General features: G+C 38.8%; 1 protein-coding gene across 1 annotated transcript in view; it reads left to right on the plus strand.

The window, feature by feature from the left end:
• MAGI2 (membrane associated guanylate kinase, WW and PDZ domain containing 2) overlaps positions 1-24,032 on the plus strand; it is a 1,931,490-nt gene that overhangs the window by 1,666,604 nt on the left and 240,854 nt on the right. The window contains exons 11-12 of the mRNA XM_006834399.1: positions 2,713-2,744; positions 16,229-16,418. Of these exons, the coding sequence (XP_006834462.1) occupies positions 2,713-2,744; positions 16,229-16,418 (222 nt within the window). The remainder of the gene's footprint in view (positions 1-2,712; positions 2,745-16,228; positions 16,419-24,032) is intronic.

Raw genomic sequence — 24,032 nt, forward strand, 5'->3', positions numbered from 1 at the left:
ATGGCACTTCAGTATTCTCCTCCAACACCACAACTCAAAGGCATCAATTCTTCTACGATCTTGCTTATTCACTGTCCAGCTTTCACATCCATATAAGGTTATTGAAAATACCATGGCTTGGGTCAGGCACACCTTAGTCCTCAAGCTGACATCTCTGGTCTTCAGTACTTTAAAAAGCTCCTGTGCAGCAGATTTGCCCAATGCAATACGTCGTCTAATCTCTTGACCGCTATATGTGAGATGGGAAGAAAACAAATTCTACCAAGTTCGTTAAGATGGGTATTATATTTAAGTTTTACATTTAACTCTGTGGTGGTGGTGATGTGCCGTGGAGTCAGTTACAATTCATAGCAACCCTGTACAGGGTTTCCAAGGCTGTAAACCTTTACCGAAGCAGAAAGCCTTGTCTTTCTCCTGCAGAATGGCTGGTAGTTTCAAACTGCTGCCTTTGAGGTTAATAGCCCAACTCGTAACCAGTATCCTTAACTTTTAACTCTAGGCTCAAAAACAAAACAACAACAAAAACCTGATAAACATGACAGATTATACCATTTTACTCTTTTCATAAAGTGATTTATCAATTCTTCACAGCTGTGTCTTAAGTTAGATTGTTGTTGTTGTTAAGTGTCATCGAGTGGATGCTGACCCATAAGCAACCCTATATAGGGTTTCCAAGGAAGGACTGGTGAGCTTGAACTGCCAACTTTGTGATTCAAACCAACTTTGCAGTCCAACGTATTAACCCACAGTGTCACACTCTCCATGTCGGCGGTTCAAGCTCACCAGTCGCTCTTTGGAGACCCTATACAAGGTCGTTTATGGGTCAGAATCTACTCGACGGCACTTATCAACAACAAGAAGGATTGCTTAAGTGGCTAGATAATTGTGTGTCTTTATTTTCCTAGGTAGTTCCTATAAATGAATTATGGTTCTTGATTGCTTCTATTTTGGGCAAGTCCTAAAGTAAAAGGTGATAAACATAGTATGTAGCATTTTTCAGTACCCCTCATTTACTTGAAGTGTCTTTTCGTTGTTAAGTGTCATGGTGTCTCTTCTATCGCATAACAGCACTGTATAAGGTTTTTGAAGGACAGCTGGTGGGTTTGAACTGCCCACCTTGCAGTTAGCAGTCCACTGCTTATCCTACAGTGCCACACCAGGACTCCAAGCTGTTAAAAATACTCACAGAAATTTGAACAAATGTTTATTCTGAGCAGTTATTCCAACTTTGAGATTTAAATTAGGAGGTAATGTGTTGATGGCTATCATTTCTAGCTGGATCAGACAAATTTACATTGCTGGTGAGCTCTTTCTGGCAGGCTTGTATGGTTAATAAGAAAAGCTGTAGAATCTAAGATGTTAATTTTCCTCTTCTCAGTGGCTATTTGGAATCCTATCTTGGCCAGTCCAGTCATCATACCATTTGTAATCATAAAAAGTTCTACACAATGGGAGGGAAATGTGACTTTAAAGATGTATGATTCATTCAATTAACATTTTTACGTTCTTCTTGAAATTTTTTGTGCTAATATTGGGGTGTTGTTGTTAAGTGCCGTGGAGTCAGTTCCAACTCATAGACACACACCCTGTACAGGGTTTTCGACGTGATGGTTATGTGCCATGGAGACGGTTCTGACTCATAGCGACCCTGTACAGGGTTTCTGAGGCTATAAATCTTTATAGGAGCAGTAAGCCTCATCTTTCTCCTGCGGAACAGTTGGTAGTTTTGAACAGCTGATCTTGCAGTTCGCAGCCCAATTCGTAACCACTACACTACCAGAGCTCCTTAGGGTTTTCGAGGAGGAACCGCCAGTACTTAATCTTACAGTGCTCCACACCAGGACTAGAAACCCCCAGGACTAGAAACCCCCCTAATGAAACTGACTCCCACTGAGTTGATTTCATCTACTCTAGAGAAAGATGAGGCTTTCTGCTCCCGTAAAGATTTACAGCTTCAGAAACCCTGTGTAGGGTCACTATGAATCAGAACCGACTCCACAGTACTTAACAACAACAGCAGATCTAAGTGCGGGAACTGTCACATAAAAAGTTAGAAGAGACTATGATATATAGTATCAGTGTACACATTATCTTTAAAGTAGGAATAATGAACGCTTGGTGATTGATTTTTAATTACACAAAGCAGAAATGAATCACTACTTATTTTAAGCAAGTTATTTACATTTAAATATTAGAATTTCTATATATGCTACCTGAAAGCTGGGAACTTGGTGACACACAAGGTTAAGCATTGGGCTGCCAACTGCCAGGTTAGTGGTTTAAATCCACAAGCCACTCTGTGGGAGATAACACTATCTACTCCAGCAAAGATTTACAGTCTGGAAAATCCCATGGAACAGTTCTCCTGTGTCCTGTAGGATTGCTATGAGTAGCATCAACTCTGTGGTAGTGGGTTCTCCCCAATGTTGAGACTGCACCAGAAATCCATAAGGAAGACTCTTAGCACAGGCCTTGTAAGTGGACTGTTTACCATATAGTCCTGTCTTGCCTCAGAATCCTCTGCTACCAAATAAGGACACTGTTCTTAGAATCAACAACATAATTCCAACAAAATTATTTGAACTTCTTGAATAAAACTGCATAGCCTGGCAGAATTTTTTGTTATTATGGTTTGCTGTTAAATAATTTAAAATGAATTGCAATTATCTAAATATTGAAAAAAAATTTCAAATATTGTTTTCTTTATTACAGGTTTCTTTTCTCCATGGAAAACTCCAAAGCCAGTAAGTTGGAATTGTTATGCTTCTTTATGCCTAGTTTATGTTTAGTTATTAAGGAAATCCCATTAGTAACTGGGTGGCCTTGAAGTCCCTTCACCTCTGAGATTCCATGATGACAAAAGAACAAATGTTTGGTGCCTCTTCTCAATTCCTGATTTCCACAAATGTAGAAATAAGTCATTTTACGTTCCTCTATATATATATATATATATATATATATATATAATCTGTGGGCTAATGCACTCAAACTGCAAAGTCAGTGGTTCAAGCTTACCAGCTGCTCCTTGGAAACCCTATACAGAGTCGCTATGGGTCAGAACCGACTCTACGGCACTTCACAACAACATATATATGTATGAATAATGAAGGCTTGGTGATTGATTTTTAACTTACACAAAGCAGAATAGAATTACTACTTATTTACATTTAAATATTAGAATTTCTATATATACTACCTGAAGCTGTGAACTATGGTGACACACTAGGTTAAGCATTGGGCTGCTAACTGCAAGGTTAGTGGTTTAAATCCACAAGCCGCTCTGTGAGAGATAACACTATCTGCTCCAGTAAAGATTTACAGTCTTATGAATATAATGGCTATTTTAAAAGTATATGTGTTTGTGTGTGTGTGTGTGTGTCAGACTGCAAAGTCCTTTGAACTGCAAGGTCGGTGGTTCAAGCTCATCAGCTGCTCCTTGGAAACCCTATACAGGGTCACTATAGGTCAGAATTGACTCAACGGCACTTAACAACAACAAATATATATATGAGGAGCTCTGGTAGCGTAGTGGCTACAAATCGGGCTGCCAACTTTACGGTCATCAGTTCGAAACTACCAGCGGTTCCGCGGGAGAAAGATGAGGCTTTCAGCTCCCGTAAATATTTACAGCCTCGGAAACCCTGTACCGGGTCACTGTAAGTCAGAACCAACCATACATATATGTGTGTTGTTATTTATCTGTGCTATCAAGTTGGTTCTGACCCATAGTGAACCTGTGTAGGATTTTAAAGAGCAGTTGGTGGGTTTGAACTGCTGTTCTTATGGTTACCAGTTCACAGCTTATCCTATACCACCACACCAGGTCTCATATATATATATACATATACATATACATATACATATATATATATACACACACTTGTACTTTGTATACAATATATGCTTGGTGTATATATATATACACACTTGTACTTTGTATACAATATATGCTTGGTGGTGGTTATACCCCCTATCCTATATGCCCCTAAATCTAACAATCACTCCAATTGGTGCAACTGGGTTTTCTTTACATACTGATGCTTTCTGCCATCACCTAAACTCTTTGGGCCTAGTTCTCATTAATCATCCAGGAATTTTGATATATTTGTCTAACAACAACAGCAGTAAATATGAAGAATATTTTTGTGAGGTTTACTAGGCAAGTTGACTTAGCAGCTATAAATAATCTGTACTTGCCATTAGCAATTGCCAAGAGCTGAGACTGATTTGCTAGGCTCATATGATCAGTGGAAATTGACTTGATGGCAAAGAACACTGTGTGACTAAGTAGCTCAAGTAACAAAAATAAAGAACAAGTCCCTAGAAACTATATCTTCTGCTTCCTTTTAGTTTACTCCTACTACCAGGAGTTGAGACTTACGTGATTCCTCATTTGGCCAGTGGGAGAGGCATTCCTGGGTTCATTTCATGCATCTCTCATTTCCTTTCCTGAGGGAATAGTTAGCTGCTTGATACAATGTTCCATGTTTTCCAAATTCAATAACTATACTAGTTAATTAGCTTGACTTAAATATGCCTTGAAAATATTATTGATTGCCATATTATGTCTGAGATCTAGTTTCTCTCCTACAGAGACGAAGGTACTGGGATGAGGGACAAATGCTGTAAGAACCTCACAGTACTCGAACAAAATCCTAAAGGAGAACAGGGGTGGTTAATCTGGTCTCAGCTAGAACATCAGATGAGAAAACTGGTCCTGTTTAGGTTTAGAAAACCACTTAGTGATGGATGTAATTTTGAAAACAGGTATTTAAAAACGTTTAAAATGACATTTGGGTTATCTTGTTCTTTTCTTTTCACCACCACACTTAATCTGCAGTTTCACACATCTTCATCCACTTTAACAAGGAAACTTGCAACCTCAACATGGTGCTACAATTATGTAATCTTATTGATTTCCTTATATGTACCACATTTACACAAATTATGCCATTTGGTGTAATTACAACATTTACTGTCATTATAGTAATTTCATCTATAGTCAGTAATTCCAAAAAAAGGTTTTATAAAACTCAAGATTAATCCTGAACCCATGCATCCCTAAAAAGCTAAGACTTGGACTTCTAGGTCCCAGGCTGAATGATCATAGAAGACTGTTGATTTAATGTCCTTCACATATCTACCTAGAAACTCTCTAGGCTAAGAGGTAAAATCAAATGCAGTTTGGTCTAATAGGTTAGGGTGGAAGATATACTACCTGGATTCACATTTTCTTCTTCTCTTCAGTAGCTATGTGACCTTGAACTAGTTACTTAGGCTTTCAGTGTCTCTCAGTAAACTGGAGATAATACACTTCTCAATGGTTATTGTGAAGATTGTATGAGTTAACCCATGCAAGTTGCTTACAACAGTGCCTCTCAAGGGTTTAGACTCAAAAATAAGTACTTTCAGATCATCAAGTCGGTTCTGACTCATAGTGACCCTGTATAGGGATTTCAAGTCTTTAAATCTTTGCAGGAGTAGAAAGCCTCATCTTTCTCCCATGGAGCAGCTAGTGGGCTCAAACCACAAAACTTGTTTGCAGTCCAGTGCTTATCATATGAAGCCACCTCTCTGTATAAACCCTAATATATCACTCTATAGCTAAACTTAGATTTACAGCTTTTTCCTTTGCAGAGCATTGATATCATCCTTGCTCGGGCAAAGGAAATGTATCCTGGAGGAAATCTTATATCCTCCTCCTGGTTTTGTATCATTCCCTGAACCTCTTATGTCCTACAAATTCACATATTCAAGCATCTATGTCAAGTAGCTAACTTCCTACTAACACATAATATAACGATTGCAGAAGCTTTGGTATCATAGTGGGTTATGAGCAAGATCAGTAGGTCAAATATTCCACCTACTTCACAGGAAAAAGATGAGGTTTTCTGCTCCTGTAAAAATTTACACCAGAATATGTGACACTGTGAGTTAATGAGCTGGACTTCAATGTTGTTAGAACTGCCCAAGGTCAGTGGTTCAAGCTCACCAGCCACTTCTCAGAAGCCCTATACAGAGTTACTATGGGTCAGAACTGACTCAATAGCACTTAACAACAACAAGATAGTCAGATACAGTACCAGAAGATGAACCCCTCAGGTTAAAAGGCACTCAAAATACAACTAGGGCTTTTTATGAAGGTAGCGCCAAAGACAAAGAAGGAAGCCCCCTCCCAATGCTGAAGCCAAAGCGAAGGCGTTGAAGGCCAAGAAGGCAATGCTGAAAGGCGTCCACAGTCATACAATAAAAGAGAAAATCTGTACTTCACCCACCTTCTGGCAGCCCAAGATTCTGAGGCTCCAAAGGCAGCCCAAATACCCTCGGAAGAGCGCCCCCAGGAGAAACAAGCTTGACCACTATGCCATCATCAAGTTCCCTCTGACTACCGAGTCAGCCATGAAGAAGATAATAACACATTTGTTTTCATTGTGGATATCAAGGCCAACAAGCACCAGATCAAACAGGCTGTGAAGAAGCTCTATGACATTGACGTAGCCAAGGTCAACACCTTCATCAGGCCTGATGGAGAAAAGAAGGCATATGTTCAACTGGCTCCTGACTACGATGCTTTGGATGTTGCCAACAAAATTGGGATCATCTAAACTGAGTCCAGCTGGCTAATTCAAAATATACATTTTTTCAATACAAAAAAAAATTTACAACTAGAGGAAGATCTGTCTCCTTAACGTAGAGTTGACCACGAAGACAGCAAATGGAGTAAAGCCTTCAGGACCTTCATTTGCTGATCAGGCACAACTCAAAAGGAATTCATTTGCTGATCAGGCACAACTCAAAAGGAAGAGAAACAGGTGTAAATCTCCATTAAAAACTATAACATGGAATTTAAGAAATATGAATCTAGGAAAATTGGTAATGGTCAAAAATGAAATAGAATGCGTAAACATTGATGTCTAGGCATTAGTAAGCTGAAATGGACTTGTATTGGCTGTTTTGAATCTAACAATCACATGGTTTGTATGATGTGAATGATAAATTGAAGAGGAATAGAATCACACTCATCATTAAAAAGAACATATATCAAAATCTATATCAAAATCTATCTTGAAGTCTAACACTATCTGTGATAGAATAACACCCATACACCTACAACGAAGACCAGTTAATACCACTGTTATTTAAATTAATGCACCAACCACTAAAGCCAGTGATGATGAAGTTGAAGAATTCTACCAACTTCTTCAGTCTAAAATTGATCAAATATCCAATCACGATGTATCACATGCAATCAAGATATATTGATAATTACTGGTAATTGGAATGAAAAGGTTGGAAAATATGGCCTTGGATAGAAATAATGCGGAGATCAAATTTTGATAGGACCAATGACTTGCTCATTGCGAATACCTTTTTTAAACAACATAAAAGATGACTATATACAAGGTACCTCACCAGATGGAATGCACAGGAATCAAATTGACTCCATCTGTGGAAAGAAATGGTGGGAAAGCTCCATATCATCAGCCAAAACAAGGCCAGGGGCAGACCATCAATTGCCCATAAACAAGTTTATGCAAAAAGAGCCAAAATATGATCTGGAACACATCCCACCTGAATTCAGCGATCATCTGAAGAACAGATTTAATGAATTAGACACCAAAGACAAGAAGAGTTATGGGATAACATCAAGAACATCATACAAGAAGAAAGCAAGAGGTCATTAAGAAGACAAGGAAGAACGAAAAGACTAAAACAGATGACAGAAGAAACTCTGAAACTTGCTTGCCAGCATAGTGATTATAAAGCAAATTGAAGAAATGAGGAGGTTAAAAAGCTGAATAGAAAATGTCAAGGAGTAGCTGGAGAAGACAAGGTCAAATATTAAAACAAAATGTTCAAAGACCTGGAGTTAGAAAACCAAAAGGGAAAAACATGTTCAGCATTTCTCAAGCAGAGGGAACTGAAGAAAAAATTCAAGCCTCAATTTGAAAGTTTGAAGGATTCTATGGGCAAAATATTGAATGATGCAGAAAGCATCCAAAGAAGTTGGAAGGAATACAAAAAGTCTCTATACCAAAAGGAAATGGTCAATGTTCATCCATTTCAAGAGTTAGCATATACTTAAGAACCAATGGTATTGAAGGAAGAAGTCCAAGCTACACTGAAGACATTAGCGAAAAACAAGGCTCCAGGAATTGACAGAATACTAATTGAAATCTTTCAACGAACTGAAGAAGCACTGGAGGGACTAACTCATCTCTGCCAAGAAATTTGGAAGACAACTACCTGGTCAACTGAATGGAAGAGATCCATATTTGTGCCCATTCCAAAGAAAGGTGACCCAGTGGAATGCAGAAGTCATTGGACAATATGATTAATATCTCATACAAGTAAAACTTTGTTAAGATAATCCAAAGACGGCTGCAAATGTACAGAGAATTGCCAGAGGTTCAAACCAGATTCAGATGAGGACATGGAACGAGGGATATCACTGCTGATGTCAGATGGATCTTGGCTGAAAGCAGAGAATACCAAAAAGATGTTTACCTGAGCTTTATTGACTACGCGAAGGCTTTTGATTCTGTGGATCATGACAAATTATGGACAACATTGAAGAGAATAAATATTCTGAAACACTTAATTGTGTTCATGAGAAACCTGTACATAGACCAAGAGGCATTCATTCTAGGAGAACAAGAGACTACTGAATGGTTTAAAAGTAGAAAAGGTGTGCACAAGGCTGTATTCTTTCACCATATCACCATACTTATCCAATCAGTGGCATCAGGATTGGACGAAGAGTAATTAACAACCTACAATGGTACTACCTTGCTTGCTGAAAGTGAAGAGAATTTAAATTACTTACTGATGAAACTCAAAGACCACAACCTTCAGTATGGGTTGCACCTCAATGTAAAGAAGACAAAACTCCTCACCAATGGATCAATAAACAACATCCATATAAATGGAGAAAAGATCAAAGTTGTCAAAGACTTCATTTTGCTCGGATCAACCATCAACACTCTAGGCAAATTTGCTAAAGAACAAAGATGACTAAGATGCACCTGACCCAAGCCAAGGTATTTTCTATAACCTTATATGCATGTGAATGTTGGACAGTGACTATGGAAGACCATAGGAGAATATTAAAAGTACCATGAACTGCCAAAAGAACAAACCAATCTGTGTTCGAAGAAGTACAACCAGAATGCTCTTTGGAAGCCAGGATGGCCAGACTTCGTCTCTCATACTTCAGACATATTATCCAGGGGGATAGCCTTATATCATGTTTGAGGGTCAGAGAAAAAGAGGAAGACCCCCAACGATATAGATTGATAGATTGACACAGTGGCAGCAGCAATGAGCTCACTACAGTAAGAATTGTGAGGTTGGCACAGGACTGGGCAGTGTTTTGTTCTGTTGTACATAAAGTCACAATTAGTACCCACTAGATGGCACCCAACAACAACAACAAAGATTTACAGCCTGAGAAACCCTACACAAGGTCGCTGAGTCATAACCAACTGGAAGGCACTTCACTACCACCACAATAATAATTGTAATGAGTTTTCATACTCACCTTCTAGAAGGGATTCAAGTTCATTCAAGTACAAAATCAAGACAAATGCCTTCCTCTCCCTGACTTGGCCTGAAATAGTAAGGGATGGGTTTAAGAAACCTCAGCTTCTATAAGAAGAAAACAGATTCCAAGGTATTTTATGGAGAGGAAGAAAAGCTCCACCTTATTCACAGCCTTCTACTCCCTGTGTCCAGCCTGGAATCAGAAGCCAGGGTTAATTACCATAGCCATCATCTGGTTTTGCTGTCTATTGTCTCATTTTAGTCTGTGTGTCGACTGTCAAATGAGGTATCACTGAGCCCTGCAGTGATGTACTCAGGCATTCACTCATTTACCAAGTTCAACAGAGATACAGGCTGTTCCCAGATTTAGAACTCGACTTTGTTTCCTTTTTTTTTTTTTTTAATTCTAGCATATTGACATAGATGTGAGCATATCTGGGACAGGAGATACCCCATCAGAAGGCTTGTCAAGAGGTAAAAGCCTGGGAGTGAGTTCAAAACCTAGGCAGGCTATGAGTCAAGGCCATGAAGCCAGTAGGTGAAGCAAGTGAGGCCCAGGGACCTGCACAAGGTACAAGTTCAGAATATAGAAGGCTTGTGAAGGTAGAATGGAACAAGTAAACATGATATGCTTCAGTCGGCAATAAGAAGTCTAGAGACCAAATTATGTTAGAAAATAGAGAGGAGTCAGCAGATGCATCCTTCAGAAGGTACACTTGGGTCAGCAGACCAGCCCTAGCAAGGTGGTTTGTGCCATGGATTCTGAATCAGTTGCATAGTCCTGCTTGGGGAGATGGACTTGGAGTCTACATTTTCAGTAACTACTATGGTGCAGTGATTTTCTGCTCTGCAGTCTTTTAAGGAACACTGACAGAGTGGCTCAAGGGTTGATGAATGTCACAGCAAGAAGTTGTGAATGCTTTGCTAAGCGTGAACTGGACTCTTGACTAATTCCCCAATCTCTGTACTACAGAAATTGTAGAATTTGTCACTCTGCCACAGAAACTTTCCCAAACAGTGCCCATAGCATTATTTGTTCTGTAGTTTCAATATTGTTTTTTTTAGAAATATTTCACCTGAAGCATGCTTGCTGCAGTGACTGTACGTGAACAATACATATACCAAGCAAGACATATGTGGATATCAAATAACCCTTAGTGGAAGATGGGAAAAAGAAATAGACATTTGTTGAAGTTCTACAATGACAAGTGGAACTATAGCTATTCCAACCATACTTCTAGTTTATCTACTTTTAAGAATTTAATATTTGGTGTTTCAAAACCAAAGGGACAAAATCATAGCAAAAATTCACCCATATAGTAGCTAAGGTTGGTTAATGTGAAAAATAATCAAAAAAAAATTATTCTTTAACCACAAATGGGGGTTTTCCACATCACAACCAAGTCACTCAGAATGGATGACTAAAGGAAACCAAACCATTTGTGAATGGTTTTATCAGTTGAGTTATGAAATGCATATTTAAAGGTTTTTACTAACTCTCACCCCACACATCTGTCAGTTTGTCATACTGTGGTAGCCTGTGTGTTGCTTGAGGCTGGAAGCCACAGTGGACAACTTTCCTCAGAATTTCCAGACTAAGAACAAACTAGGAAGAAGAAATTGAAGGTCCATTGTTGATAGCTTAGCCTCTGACAGCCTTATGAACAGCACCAAACACTGATATAGTGCTGAAAGCTGAGCTGCTCATGTTGGAAGGCACTTAAAATACTACTCAGGAAGAACTGACTTCTCAATAAGTTGAGTCATCCTTAATGCTGAAGATGGAGCAAAGCTTTCAGGGCCTTCATTTGATGATGGGGCATGACTCAAACTGAGAAGAAATAACGGCAAACATGCACTGAGCTCAGAACATGGAATGTATTAAGTTTGAATCTAGGAAATTTGAAAGTCTTCAAAAATGAAATGGAGGGCAATAAGATGAGTATCCTAAGCATCGGAGAGTTGAAACAGACAGGTATTAGCTATTTTGAATCAATCAAACATGATTTACTATGCCAGGAATGATGGATGGGTTTGCATATTGATATACTATGCTGCCTGTGATAGGATAATATCTGTCTGTCTACAGGAAGACCAATTAGCATCACTATTATTCAAATTTACGAACCAGCCACTAAAGCCAGTGATGGTGAAATTGAAGCAGTCTACCAAATTCTTCAGTCTGAAATTGATCAAACCTATAGTCAAGATGCATTGTAATTACTGGTGACTAGAATGCAAAAGTTGCAAATGAAGAGGGGGATCAGTGGTTGGAAAATATGGCCTTGGTGATAAAAACAGTGCTGGGAATCACAAGATAGAATTTTGCAAGATCAATGACTTATTCATTGCAAATACAATTTTTAATGGCATAAATTGCATCTGTACTCTTGGACCTCACCAGAGAGCATACACAGGAATCAAACTGACTACATCTGTGAGAAATGATAATGGAGAAACTCAGTATCATCAGCCAAAACAAGGCTAGTGACCGACTGTAGAAAAGACCATAACTTGCTCTTCTACAAGTTCAGGCTTGAAGTGCACAGAAGCCAAAATATATCCCACTGGAATTTAGAGACCATCTCTACAAAAGATTTGACAAATTGAACTCGAATGACCGAAGACCAGTTGTAGAAAGCCAAGAAGAACATTATACATGAAGAAAGCGAATGGTCATTAAAAAGACAGTAAACAATTGAAAGATCAAAGTAGATGTGGAAAGATACTCTGAAACTTGCTCTTGAACTAGTGTAGCTAAAGCGAATGAAAAAAGTAAAAATGCTGAACTGCACATTTCAAAAGGCAGCTCAAGAAGATAAAGGCAAATACTATAATGAAATACGCAATGACCTGGAGTTAGAAACCCAGAAGAGAAGAACAGGCTCAGCATTTCTCCAGTTGAAAATAACTGAAGGAAAAAAAAAAATCAAGCCTCAACTTGCAATATTGAAGAACTCTATGGGCAAAATATTGTGAATGATGCAGGAAACATCAAAATAAGATGGAAGGGGGGAGACCCAGAATCACTGAACCAAACAGAATCGGTTGACATTCAACCATTTTAGGAGGTAGCATATGCTTAAGAACCAATGGGATTGAAGCTGCACTGAAGACATTAGCAATAAATAAGGCTCCAGGAATTGAGAGAATACAAACGGAAATCTTTCAGCAAACTGATGCAGCACTGGAGCCACTCACTAGTCTATGCCAATTAAATTTGAAAGACAGCTACCTGGCCAACAGACTGGAAGAGATCCATATTTGTGCCCATTCCAAAGAAAGGTGACCCACCCAAATGTAGCAATCATAGAATAATTAATATCACATGCAAGTAAAATTTTGTTGATCATCATTCAAAAACAATTGTAAGTGTATTTCAACAGGGAGCTGCCAGAAATTCAAGCCAGATGCAGAATAGGACGTGGAATGAGGACTTCACTGCTGATGTCATATGAATCTTTGCTGAAAGCAGAATGTACCAGAAAGATGTTTATTTGTGTTCTATTGAGTATACAAAGACCAATTTTTTTTTTTGCATTTAACAGTGAGGAATCCGTACATAGACCAAGAGGCAGTCACTGGAATAGAGTAAGAGGATACTGATTGGTTTCCATGCAGGAAAGGTGTCCATCAGGATTGTATCCTTTTCTCCATACTTAGTCAATCTGTATGCTGAACAAATAATCTTAGTAACTTGACTATATGAAGAAGAATAAAGCAGTAAGATGGGAGGAAGCTTCATTAATAACCTGTGATATGCAAATAACACAACCTTACTTACTGAAAGCAAAGAAGACCAGAAGCACTTGCTGATGAAGATCAAAGACAGCTTTCATTATGGGTTGCATCTCAATGTCAAGAAAACAAAAATCCTCCCAAGTGGACCAATAAACAACATCATGATAAACAACAAAAAGATTGAAGTTATCGAGGATTTCATTTTACTTGGATCCATAATCAGTGCTCATGGAAACAGCAGTCAAGAAACCAAATGATTTATTGCATTAGGCATACAAGACCTCTTTAAAGAGTTAAAGAGCATAGATTTCTCTTTGAGGATTAAGGTATGCCTGACCCAAGCAATATTTTCAATCGCCTTATAGGATGTGACTTCTGGACAATAAGGAAGACAGCAGAAGAATTAATGCATTTGAATTGTGGTGTTGGTGAAGCTTTATTGAAAGTACCATGGACTGCCAGAATTACAAACAAATCTGTCTTGGAAGAAGTACAACCAGAATTCTCCTTAGAAGTAAGGATGATATTTTATCTCATGTACTTTGGAAATGTCAGGAGGGACCAGTTCCTGGAGAAGTACATCATGTTTGGCAAAGAAGAGTGTCAACAAAAAAGAGGAAGACCCCTATGAGATGCATTGACACAGTGGCTGAAACAGTGAGCTCAAACATGACAATTGTGAGGATGTTGTAGGACCAGGCAATGTTTATTTCTGTTGTGCATAGTGTCGCTATGAGTTGGAACTGACTGGATGGCACCTAACAACAACAACAATTCAATATCAGCAAAATTCCCACTGAGCAAACAGCTGAAACGCTATTTTGCCAACTATCCCTCCAACCGTGTATTATTATGCAAACAAGCTTTGGCATTATGGTATGGGTTGGTTCTCAGTCAAGGTCTGCCACTGACAACTTTTGGAACCTCAAATAAGTCACTTACCCACTCGGTGCTTTAAGAGCCTGTATTTAATATAAAGGGATTGAACCAGACTAGGAGTTTTTCTTTCTTGTTAACTATATAGATTCAGATTAACTATGGGTTCAGATGAAAAGTATGGACAGTAGGTTATTACATAAAACAAATTAAAATGAGGCTCATTTTATAGAAAGAAGTATCTAATAACTCATTCCTTGCCCAGTTTGCTGAACCCTTGCCACAGCCCCAGAGCTGGGGGTCATGAGGTTCATTACACAAATGCAATTTGAAAAACACAGGAGTATATGGTACCTTCACATCCTTTTCAGTTTAAAGTATCCATGAGTGACATGTCTGAGCTGGATAGGGAGCCCTCACCAAAATATAGTCAGCATGAAAACAAAAGCCTGCCAAGCTCAAAATATTACGTATCTGAACTGGTTACAAAATAAATACCAATTGACCAAGGTTTTCAAAAAAATTTTTACCTGATCTTTTTCATTATTTTCTGATCACTTACTGTGCATTAGTAGTACAACAGCATTAAAGATGAAGCCCATTTAAGAGGTAGGCTCAGCATTACCGTTGGGTGTGAGAAGCTCTGTGATGGAGTAGGGACATACCAGCACAAACCTTCTAGAGGAAATGTCTAATCTGAAGCTAGTAAGTAAACAGGTAAAACTAGGGAAGGGTTATGTTGTTACTATTATGTGTTGTGACCTTGTATAGTGTTTCTAAGGAGCAGCTGATGGGTTTGAACTGCCAGCCTTGTGGTTCACAGTCCAGTACTGATCCTACAGTGCCAAATCAGGAAGAGTTATAGAGAAGTGGAAAACAGTAAAATTTACAAGTTGAGTAAGAAACAAAGAAAGCATGCAAAGGTTCAGAGGGAAAAGAAAACTTGGTAGATCCCTGGGAATGAGAGGGGAGACCATAGAGATTAGGAGAAAGGTGAACAGGGCTGGGTCATGAGGAACCACCAATATCTACAGCAGAGTTTGGTATTTTTCTGAGGATTGTGCTGACCTGGTGCTACATAGCATGTAGGTTTTTGTTGTTACGTGCTGTCCAGTCAGTTCCAACTCACCGTGACGTCTTGCACCTTCACTCATTATTGTCATGTTCAAGCCCATTGCTGCAGCCACTGTGTCAGTCCATCTCACTGGGAGGCTTTCTCTTTTTCATCAGCCCTCTGCTTTGCCGGGCATGATGTCCTTATCCAGGGACTGATCTCTCCAAATCTAATTTTCTGCACACCAGGTTTATTTAAAACACAAGATAGATGTTGAGTATCAATGAGTTGATTATTGAAGGAAGCCATAATTGAGAGTGCCAATAGGTGACTTTAGTGAACCTCAGTTTCCTCTTTGACACACAAGTGATGTTAGTCCCCACTTTCTGTACCATGTTCATGACTATGGTGAGGATCAATTGTAAACTGGGAAGTACTCTGTAGATCTTTAATTAATTACCATGATGGCAGTAGCAGGAGCAGCAATTTTGGGGAGGAGCCACCAGATAGCAGTAAATGGGTCTTAATATAGGACTTTCAAAAATTCATAAAATTATAGATTGTTGTATATTTATTTATAAACTGTAAGAAAGTGACTTAATATTCATGTATACTTGCAGACTACTCTATCTTCTGTTCTGGTTTAAAAAAAAATAGTGTAATATATTGGAACCTTCTTGAGGATGAAACAAAAAATATCTTGTGATACATGTTATCTTTATTTTATAGAGGGGATCAGAGATTATGTGATTTGCTGAAGAGCACCAGCAAATAGGTGACAGGTGATATAAATTTGCATTCAAACGCCAGGCACTGCTTTATTTGTAACGGTCTGTGATGCTTTGTCACATAGAGCTAGCATCTTTTATTCCAAAGCACTTATACCAAAGTTGTAAATGTTTCATGGAAGAGAAATCCACAGTGCAGTAAAGCCTAACTTTAAGGTGAGTGTTAGGGAAACAGCAAGAAAGAATGTCTCATCAGTCATTTTCTCTCATCTCTTGTACTTTCCAGGTAATGGACCGATGGGAGAACCAAGGCAGTCCTCAGACGAGTTTATCTGCTCCGGCCATACCACAGAACCTGCCCTTCCCTCCCGCCCTCCACAGGAGCTCCTTTCCTGACTCAACAGAGGCCTTTGACCCAAGGAAGCCTGACCCATATGAGCTCTACGAGAAATCTAGAGCCATTTATGAAAGTAGGCGTAAGTGAAAGCCACATAAAACAAGGGGGCACCAATACTAACTGAAGTCCTGCCAGGATATATATTGAGGCTGCTATGATCTGGCATGATTTTTTATTTTTTAAGTAAAGACAGCTGGTGTAAACTTGTCCTTAAATAAGTACTTATCTTTTGGTATTTCCTACTCCCTCCCACCAAGACCCTGAGAAGAGACAGAATTTTTGTTGTTATTGCTAGCATTCTGGTGTGGCGCTGTGGGTTAATGCACTGGACTGCAAGGTTGGTATGAACTGCAAGGTCGGCAGTTCAAGCTCACCAGCAGCTCCTTGGAAACCCTATACAGGGTCGCTATGAGTCAGAACCGACTCTATGGTACTTAACACGACCACCAATTGCTAGTCTAAGTTTTCAAATAATAAGAAGAAATATTTAAGCGTTACAGCCCTGAGTAAAATACCAGCCAAGACCTTCCAACTCTCAGTCATGAAATAACTGCTTCTGAAAGCGTTCCCGAGCTAGACTCCAATCTCTTGTTCCTGAATCTTTTCTTTCTCATTTAATGCGGTAGGGTCCAATTAAAAGCTCTGTCCTAACATACCATGTATGCATGAGCCACCCTAGTTGAAGCACTTCTAATCCATTTGTTGTACAGCTTTTCACATTTCTCCAGGTCATCTCCTCCCACGTGGTTGTTGTTGTTAAGTGCCGTCGAGTCGGTTCCGACCCATAGCGACCCTGTACACGGTTTCCGAGGGTGTAAATCTTTACGGGAGTAGAAAGCCTCATCTTTCTCCCGCGGAGCCGCTGGTAGTTTCAAACTGCTGACCTTCAGGTTCGCAGCCCGATTCGTAACCACTATGGAAGGATAATCTGAATGGCCTGTTTTTTCTGTGGAGGGAAATGCAGTGTGTATCTTAAGAACCTTAGTAAATAAATGATGGAGCAACCTAGTCTAGTAAGAAGGGTTTAATCCCTGGCGTTCCCATTTATGGTTGATTTCCTTTGCTTTGGTGTTCTGCTAGTGCCCTGTTTCCGACTTTATCATCTGAAGTACCAATAGCAAGTTTTAAATTGTATGTGATCTCAGAGGATCTCAAATCTGCTTACTCTTTTGATGAGCTCAGGGGCTGAGAATTATGCACCCAGCTGGTAAAGGGAAAAGCAGTCATAATACCTTTTCCCTATCCTCTACAACATTTTGTAAAAGTGATTTTGGTTGACAAAATAGTTAGGACAGCAAGCCATGGAGAAATAATTTTCATCAGAGTGAATCCCTCATATATATATATATATTAAATAACAGGCTTACTGTATTTTATCCCCCCCCCCCAGATGAACTGAAATATCTTTAAAGGGATGTATAGCTAGAATGACTTTGCTTTGACAGAATAAAAACAAAGTGAGCATTTTTAGCTGTATAATATAGGATATGAATACTGATGCTCATGGAACTGGGAAAAAAAAAAAAGCAATTGAAAGTATTTCAGTACAGTTCTTAATATCTCTTCTGCACCAAGACTCAAGTACTTATTGAACACCCACTTTGGTCTCAGTGGGGAGATAGCAGAGATGAGTGATAGACCCTACTCTCACAAGTTTAACAGAGGAAACAAACAAAACAAAAAAATGAGTGGCAATGGGTAGAGATCAAGCTGCAGTGTAGGTTCCAGTGTTAAAGGTGCAAATGTATTGCAGGACTAAAATAGCATCTTTGCATCCGTTTTTTGATAACATTTAAGGACTATCAAGTGATGCTTCCTCCTACTCTTTGTCCCTTCGGTAGTCTTTTGCAGTTTTCCTGACCTAATAAATGCTTAATTATTCAGAACAAATCTAATGTTAGTACTTATTCTCCGTCTGCTCCTTGGGGTTGTCTGATATTACTGTGCATTTCATTTCTGAATGGGAATTGTGCCTGGCCATCATTTCAACTCTCAAGCATTTCTTCTGATTTCTTTTTCCAGCCCCTGCAATGCCCTTTCTGTTCATCGCATTTCCCCTCCTTGCCTTGTGACCAGCCATCACTTTCTTCTTCAGTCCTCCTCTGGGAGCTCTTTGTCCCCTCCACCACCACACAAACATCCTAACTTACAAACTTCACCCAAAGTTCAGGGGCGAAGATATATCCTGCACCCCAACCAGTGCCTTCGCTTCTCCTGCTCTCACCATGCTCGCTCCTATTTTCATAAGCTCTCTCTAATAGCTTCAAGGTAACAGACACATTTTCAGGGTTACAGCTCCTACAAAGCCAGAAGAAGATGAGCTCCTTTCCTTTCCCCATTCTGCTTTTTCATTTCATGTTATTTAATAACTCAATAGAATGTGAATATAACACAGAAATCATGTCAAAGGAAGAAATGTTCCACCCCTAAAGAATTGTTGTTAAGTGCCGTCGAGTCGGTTCCGACCCATAGCGACCCTGTACAGGGTTTCCGAGGGTGTAAATCTTTACGGGAGTAGAAAGCTTCATCTTTCTCCCGCGGAGCGGCTGGTAGTTTCGAACCGCTGACCTTAAGGTTCGCAGCCCAATTCGTAACCACTACGCTAAGGACACTACAAGGCAGGATGCCACTTTTCTAGTCTCTTGCTCATGGGCATGCGGATGCCTTAGCCCTCTGCATCATTCCCTTTTCCAAATAAGAAAAGGTTTCCACTTGCCACATACTTAAAGGTTTTCTAAAAGTATTTCAAAGTATTAGTAAACAAAGTTTTAACATTTTGTGTGCGTGTGTTATGCATCATTCCACCATCTTAAGGGCCAACTCCTCTGCATATTAAAGGGCAGCAATTCACTCATTCAAATTTTTAAACAAACATACTTTTTAATGATAGGGGGAAAGTGCAATATAATTTTTATCATCTTTAAACACATTCATCATCATTGAATCCAACAATCATAAAATGTATGTAACCAGACCAAACAACATATACAAACGTTTGATTGCAAGCCATTCCGCTGCTTATTCCTTTGATATTATTTAGTTCTGGCTTTATCTACTCTTGTGTTGTCCCCTCCCCTGCAGCTTTTCTCTGAGAGAAAAATTAATGCGAGTAGAGAAAGTATGGAAGGAAATTCTAACAAAAGCTATGTCGTTTTCTCTGACATGTAACAGTTCCGTGGTATCCTTCCATCACACCAAGATTAAAGCTAGAGAAATACTTGAATTTCCATTCACAGTTGGATTGTAGTAACCAAATGAAGAATGAACCTCTACCCACAAGCCTCTGCTGTACAGAGCTACAGGATGTTTGTATATCAAGACTGTCAAGAAATATTTAGATTCAAGTCGCCAGTCCCCTGCAAATGATGGAAATTTATCAAACATTGTAAATGCTGCTGTGCCTCATTTGACTCATAATTAGATTATGCTGACACTTTAATGTGCATGCATAGGACATCTTAATAATGATGTATTCCTGAAAAAAAAAAAATGGCTGTGATTTTAAACAAGTGAAGACAACCATAGAATGCTAGCTAGGGTCCTGTGCAATAGGACATGACAGGTACATGCTTGTAAGAGGAAAGCTAGAATCACCTTTCATCTTCCTGAGATCTCTCACCAAGGTGAGACTGAAGAATACAGAGAAAGAAGATCCATCCTTCCACCCAGGTCAAGTGCCCAGAGATGGCACCTCTAGGTTCCCATCCAGAGTTGATTAAACACTCAATATGAGGCTAGAGCTTTGTTAAGCACTTCACAAGGAAAATCCATGAGAACTCTCCTCTGCTTAAAAGAAGCTTTCAGAGAAAATAGGAATACAATCAAACAAAAAAATCAAGTTAAACTATTCATGAACAATGTTGTATTATACAACACAACAGTAACATGTGAAATTGGACAATAATCATTGATTCTTGGAGTACCTGAGTGTAAACAATTAATGCACTCAACTGCTAACCCAACCAGAGCCTCAAAAGAAAGGCCTGGTGATCTGCTTCCAGAAATCAGCCATTGAAACCCCTATGAAGCATAGTGTCACACTGATACACATGGAATCACCATGCATCAGACGCAACTTGATAGCAATTGGTGATTATTTCTCAAACTTCTGTGTGCAAAATTATTACTCAAAATAATGTTATATGTCTGGTATCTTCTAATTATTAAAATCTCTTTTAAAACATTAGTCCTTGCTAGGATTAGCAGCACACTGCAAACCATAAGGTCAGCGGTTCAACCTTGTGGTTTGCAGTCTGCTGCTTATCCAGCTGCTCCTTGGAAACCCTATACAGGGTCACTATGAGTCAGAACTGACTTTACGGCACTTAACAACAAAGAACTCTGTGCAAAAGAGTTTTTTCACACTATTTTAATAGAAGGAACTCTGGTTCTATAGTGGATTACGAGTTGGGCTGCTAACCGCAAGGTCAAGTAATTCAAAACTACCAGCTGCTTCATGGGAGAAAGATGAGGTTTTCTGTTCCCATAAAGATTTACAGCCTTGGAAATCCTATACAGAATAGCTAGGAGTTGAAACCGACTCCATGGCCCAGAACCACCAACCACCATTTTAATATAAACATACAATTCATATGAATGTTGTTTTTGTTAGGTGCCATCAAGACTCTTCCAACTCATAGTTACCTCATGTACAACAGAACAAAACACTGCCCAATTCTGTGCCATTCTCACAAGCATTGCTGTATCTGGGCCCAGTTAACCACTGTGTCAGTCCATCTTGTTGAGGTGTCCTATTTGCTGACCCTCTACTTTACCAAGTATAATGTCCTTTTTTGGGTCTGATTCCTCCTAATAAAATACCCAAACTGCATGAGATGAAATCTCACCATCCACATGTCTATAGGAGAATTCTGACTGTACATCTTCCAAGAAAGATTTATTTGTTCTTCATGCAGTCTGTGGTATATTCAATATTCTTCATCAATTCATCTCTGGTCTTCCTTATTCATTGTTCAGCTTCTGGATACCTATGAGATGACTGGAAAAACCATCTTAGGCGCATCTTAGGTCTAACAGTGACATCTTTGTTCTTTAACACTTTAAAGAGGCCTTTTGCAGAAGACTTGCGAATTCAGTATATCATTTGATTTCTTGACTGCTGCTACCATGGGCATTGATTGTGGATCCAAGTAAAATGAAATCCTTGACAACTTTCATCTTTTATCAAGATATTGTTTATTGTTACACTTATGAGGATTTTTGTTATCTCTATATTGAGATATAATCCATACTGAAGACTGTAATTTTTGACAAGTAAAAACATTTGGAAATACAAACACACACAGAGAAAATAGAATTTTGTCCAAATTTTAACTCCTGGTTTTTATGTGAATTATTTAAGCATTGAGCCTATGTGATCATCAGCAACCCCCATAAAAGATTAAAAATACTTCCACCTCTACCCAGGACTTGTAGATAAGTACCACTTTTCTCTCTGTATGCATGGCCTCTGTTGGATCATTTAATTCGTGCTACCCCTATTACTTGCAGTGTTAAAAATCTGCAAGCAAGGGAAAATGCACACCTTTCTGTAAAGGGACAAGCCATGACATTTTTTTATTTCTCTCTCCTTTGTTCTCTTTTCCACTAATCTCATGAAGGTAAGACTTGAATTTTATCTGCAATCATGAGGGAGAAGACGTGAATTTTCTCAGTTCATATGCTGGTATTTATCAAATTGGACTATGTGTACCATTTCTGGCCTTAAAAATCCTTGAAAATTCCTTAAAACCCTTACTGCTTTCTTCCCTCCCATCTCCTCTTGCCATACTTTCTCTATATTGTGATTTCACTCGTATTTCATCTATATATTTCTAATATGATAGGAAACTTCTTTTAATGGCCCAGTTACACTGAGATCATCCAGGGTGATTACACATCCAACTTTCCCTATGATATCCCTCGTCTGGTTTTTTCTGGTATAATTAATAGCTCCCATTAGACTCTTAAGAGAATCCTCATTTGGATGTTATATGGTTTCCTCTTTATTATATAATGTATAAAGGAGTAGATATGATTACTTGATGGACTGAAATTCTGTGACAGTGAATTTATCCCCATGCATGTTTTGAGGCAAAAAATTATGTCATGATTTGTCTTGAGAGCCAAACTCCCAGGGGCTTCCTCCATAGTCAGAAAACGTGTACCTAGGTACTAATCTAGAGAATGGCAAACTAAGTGGAACAAGTAGGTATTAAAACTTCATGTCTTTAAGTACTCTGACCTAAGTGTTCTCATTTTTATCACAGAGGTAGTAAGCCAGATTCAAAAATCAGAGGACTGAAAGGGAATTGAACTTGTCTGTCATACTACGTCTAGGAAAGATTGTTTTTGTTGTTGGTAGGTATCATCAAGTTGACTCCAAAATCATAGTGACCCTGTGTATAACAGAATGTAAGACTGCTTGATCCGGGGCCATTCTCATAATCATTGCTATGTTTGAGCCCACCTTGTTGAGGACCGTCCTCTTTTTCCCTGACCTTCTACTTTAACATGTCCAAAGTATTTAAGATGAAATCTTATCATCTTCACTTCTAAAGACCATTCTGCCTTTACTTGTTCTTAGATTTTTTTGTTGTTCTTCTTCGTACCGTCAATGGTATGTTCAATATTCTTTGCATCATTTATTCTTTGATTTTCCTTATTCATTGTCCAGTTTTCACATGTCCAGCTTCTAACGTCACAACAGCACTCAAGCCACCACAGTGTGGCAAACCAATAGACAAGTGGGTGGTAAGAAAGATCTCACTTACGTAACTGCAAATAAATGGCTATCACAGTTTCTCTTTTCATTGCCAGGCAAGGTAGTCAAATGTGCTTCCCAAAGAACATGACAGGGTCCTTTCACTTTGGAATTTTGCAAAATTAAATTTTGATGATTTTAACAAAACCTTGTTGATTTAAGAAGGAGAGCCCTGTCCTTTACTTCACTTTTTTTTTTAAGCCAGACTTATTCTAAAGGTTTGTCTTATCATCCCAGTTCACAGGGTGTATTTATTGGACATACTTCCCATTGATAGCCTTGGAAGTTGGAGCAGTTGATTAAAGCAGGAAGAGACATACAAGAAAATTATTTCCTGCAACTCTTCTCTCATAGTTCTGTCCCTGGGTGTGAACCCACATTAAATTATGATTGAAGTTGTCCAAATTTTTCCTCTTCACATTGGATCTTGGTTATTATAAATAAGCAATTTATGAGGTACAGCATGTCCATACTCCTGTGCAGTAAAACATTACTCAAATGTAGGCCCATAAAAATGTCAGGGATCCGTATGGCATAAAGTACCTTATTGTATAACCTCCTTAGAACAGAAATGCCTATGGAATTTCTTCAAAAGAACTCCCATCAGTTTTTCTTTTCAGAAATTAGGAAGCATTAACCCATAGTGAGCAATGAGTACCACAGCACAGATAGAAACTGAAAGTAATCAGAGGCCAGAGTTAAAAACCATGCTAGAGAAGCAAACTGCCTCACCTGAAATAAAATGATTATTTGTAGTGGATCCAAACAAGCAAAGGCAGTTGTGTTTTTCATATCTCTGGGTTCTATCCTACTCTTTGGTGGTTCATTGTTCAGTACTGTTGTATATATTTCTAAACTAATAGATTCTCTGTTAATCTTTCCTTGTGCATGATTGAGCACGGCTTATAGTTTGCACTGTTCCCCATCTAA

This window comes from Chrysochloris asiatica, unplaced genomic scaffold, assembly GCF_000296735.1.
Source record: "Chrysochloris asiatica unplaced genomic scaffold, ChrAsi1.0 scaffold00010, whole genome shotgun sequence".
Lineage (NCBI taxonomy): Eukaryota > Metazoa > Chordata > Mammalia > Afrosoricida > Chrysochloridae > Chrysochloris > Chrysochloris asiatica.